General features: G+C 41.3%; 1 protein-coding gene across 1 annotated transcript; it reads left to right on the forward strand.

The window, feature by feature from the left end:
- Positions 1–527: 527 nt before the first annotated feature.
- Positions 528–2,546, forward strand: LOC104814741 (serine carboxypeptidase-like 29; the record flags this gene model as incomplete). Its single annotated transcript, XM_019202667.1, has 8 exons — positions 528–630; positions 729–840; positions 948–1,023; positions 1,113–1,376; positions 1,477–1,610; positions 1,796–1,891; positions 2,035–2,140; positions 2,260–2,546. Coding segments are annotated over 8 exons (1,098 nt in total), but the record flags the coding sequence as incomplete, so codon positions are not given.
- Between the last annotated feature and the right edge of the window lie 1,133 nt (positions 2,547–3,679).

Here is a 3,679-nt window from a genome sequence, read left to right on the forward strand (position 1 = left end):
ACCATGTTTGTGATGCTCGGACAGATGATTCATAGAGATTACTTCGATCCGTCTCAGGTGACACCGGCATGTCTTTGTCTTCTCCTTCGTGTAGGAATAAGTTCTTCATAGGATTAGGTCCCACACCGTAGATCCACGTTGACCCACGGGCCAGGCATCCTAGTAAACTTGATGTCATCAAGGCCTCACATGCGTGGACTCCTCCACGTTGTTCAGGTTGTGGCAATTTTGGGCATAAGATTCATGGTTGCCCCTCGAAGCCTGCTAAGTCAATTTCGTCGGCGGAGACAAATCAACTCAACGTGTTAAAAATTAGTTCCATCTACAGGCATTGAAGAATGTCTATCGTTGATGATCACACTCGAGTTACATGTTTGTACAGGGATGTGGTTAGGGGTGGGAATTTCGCGATTTGGCTCTAAATCAATTCGAATCGAAATTAATTTAAATCAATAATTTAGTATAATTTTTTGTAGAATCAAATAAATCATTTCTAATCAAACCGATAAATACCGAATCGAATCCGTTTAATATCAAACAACGTTCTGTTCCTTGACATGCCTGTAGGAGTTGGATTTTCGTACTCAAACACTTCCTCTGATTTGCTCACCAATGGTGACAAGAGGACCGGTAATGTTTTCCAGTGTCCTTGGTTAATCAAACTGCGTTAGAATGAGATCCGCGTTCTGTGTTTCGGCATTTTAGCTGTGACAATTGCGAATTTGCAGCCCAAGATTCTCTGAAGTTTCTGCTGAAATGGTTAGAACGCTTTCCCAAATACAAAGGGAGAGACTTTTATATAGCTGGGGAGAGCTACGGAGGTGAAACCTTTTTGTCACTGTGACTTGCTTGTTCGTTCACTTACAGTGGTGAGAGATTTATATATATATATATATATATATATATATATATATATATATATATATATGTGTGTGTATATATATATATATCTCTATCTTCTGTGCCGTTGTAAGACACAACCAAGCTTCTGAGGAAAAAGCTACTAACATTAAGGGTTACATGGTGAGAACATCGTCTTATCAAAGTCATGTGGCGTGTGTTATTTCGTGACAACGTTAACTCAGAAAGATTTCGATCATTGTGCACTCCAGGTAGGAAATGGGCTGATGGATGATTTCCATGACCACCGAGGTCTTTTCCAATATATTTGGTCACTGGGTTTTATCTCTGACCAGACATACAACCTCCTGAATCTTTCCTGCGGGTTAGAGTCATTTGTTCACCCGTCCGAAGCATGTCAGAAGGTTCTGGATACTGCAGACAAGGAAATGGGAAACATCGACCAATACATTGTCTTCACCCCAACATGCCCTGCAAACGTCTCCCAGTCAAAACTGTTGCTAAAGAAAAGACCTGTGAGCATATTCTGTGTCCTTTTATTCTCCAATTTTCAATCTTGGTTTTGCCCTGAGATTGTATCTGGTATGATGTGTGATTCGATATATGGCTTGATAGATATTCGGCCGTGTCAGCGAAGAGTATGATCCTTGCACAGAGAAGCACTCTAGAGTGTACTTCAATCCTCCAGAGGTTCAAAAGGCCCTCCACGTCCCACCCGAATTTGCACCATCCAAATGGGACATTTGCAGGTACAACCCCATCTTCCATGTCCGTAGAACAAGTTTCGTTATTTCTAGGTTTTGTCATTTTTCAGATGAAAGAGCTGATGTTGGATAAGTTAAGTCAGTGAATAGCCAATACCCGGTATCAATTTTTTTTTTTGTTTTTTTTTTCTATGAAGCTCTGACCAAGATTGTATTGCATTGCATTGCAGTGATACCGTGAGTGAACACTGGAATGATTCTCCACCCTCGGTTCTGAACATTTACCACGAGCTTATAGCCGTTGGACTTCGTATCTGGGTTTTCAGGTTTCTATCTGTCCATCTCTGCTTCCAGCTTCTCCTCGTGAAAAGAACACCATGGAAGATGAACAAAAAGACATTCCTTTTTTTCCCACTTTAGTTCTTGCCATTCAAGAATTGGTGCCTTAAAGTACGGTTCTTTGTAACAGTGGAGATGCTGATGCTGTTGTACCGGTCACAGCAACCCGTTACAGCATAGAGGCTCTCAACCTTCGTCCTCTGAGCCCATGGTATTCATGGTACATGGATGGACAGGTAATCTCCATGCTCATGAATGCAGATTCTGTGAATTTAAGCGACAAAGAATCTTTCTTTCTCCAAGCCAAGATTTAAAAAACCATTTATGTATGAAATGAAACTATTTAAACAAACAGGTCGCAGGCTGGACCCAGCAATACGCAGGATTGAACTTCGTTACAGTGAGAGGTGCAGGCCATGAAGTACCTCTGCACAGACCGAAGCAGTCTCTTGAGCTCTTCAAGGCCTTCGTGTCTGGAAATCCGCTACCAACGTCTGAGAAGAACAGCGGCCACATGCCTGAACAAGCCATTGTTGTCCCTGAACTTGTCAGTGATGCATGATGAGAGCTCTGCCTGTTAAGGTTCACTGGGGTTTGATCAGAAACTTTGAAAGAGCTATTCTAGGAATAAAGAGGCATATAATTCAGACGTTTTTGTCATTCTTGAGATTACTGTCTGAAGCTTCTGATAGTAAGAAAGAGGCTATATAATAAGTGTCTGCAGCATGTAAGCCTCCGTGGTTACTTGACTCATCAAGAGAAAGACATCTCGTCCAAGGAAAAGGGATATACCAAAAATTAGGTGGTGGGACTTAAAAGGTCAAAAACATGAGCTATTCGAGAAGGAAATGCAAAAATTGAAGGTGTGGAGAGAAGACAAAGAGGCAAACGAAATGTGGTTAGATATGTCATCTAGCATTAAGAGTGTTGCTAGAGAGGTACTTGGAGAATCAAAAGGGTATGGACCACCAACAAAGGAAAAATGGTGGTGGAATGAAGAAGTACAAAAGGCTTTAAAGACCAAAAGGGATTGGTATAGAAAATTGCCTACATGTAATACAAACGAGGCATATGAAAAGTATAAGTTGGCTAAGAAGGAGGCGAAGAAAGCCGTTAGCCAAGCAAGAGCCAAGGCCTTTGAAAGGATGTATGAGAAGCTCGAGACAAAGGAGGGAGAAAACGATATCTACAGAATAGCTAGAGCGAGAGAGCGGAGAACTAGAGATTTGGACGTGGTTAGGTGTATTAAGGATGAAGAAGGCAAAACTCTATTTAAAGACGACGACATCAAAGCGAGATGGAGAAGTTACTTTGATGACCTATATAACAAGAACATGGAAACGGACCACATAGAACTAGAGACCGTCACTAAGGAGAGGAATGTCGGTTATACTCGAAGGATTGGATGTGTAGAGGTGAGAGACTCGTTAAGAAAGATGAAAATAGGTAAAGCATGTGGTCCCGATGATATACCTATTGAAGTGTGGAAGTGCTTAGGAGAAGACGGAGTAATTTGGCTTACTAGGTTGTTTAATAAAATCCTAGTGTCGAAGAAGATGCCAAACGAATGGAGGCAAAGCACTTTAGTCCCTATTTTTAAAAATAAGGGAGATATCCAGAGTTGCACAAACTATAGAGGCATAAAACTCATGAGTCATACGATGAAGTTGTGGGAAAGAATCGTAGAGCGACGTTTACGTAGCGACTCATCTATTTCTGTAAACCAATTTGGTTTTATGCCCGGAAGATCTACAATGGAAGCAATCTTTCTCATC

The sequence above is a fragment of the Tarenaya hassleriana genome, unplaced genomic scaffold, assembly GCF_000463585.1.
Source record: "Tarenaya hassleriana unplaced genomic scaffold, ASM46358v1 Cleome213, whole genome shotgun sequence".
Lineage (NCBI taxonomy): Eukaryota > Viridiplantae > Streptophyta > Magnoliopsida > Brassicales > Cleomaceae > Tarenaya > Tarenaya hassleriana.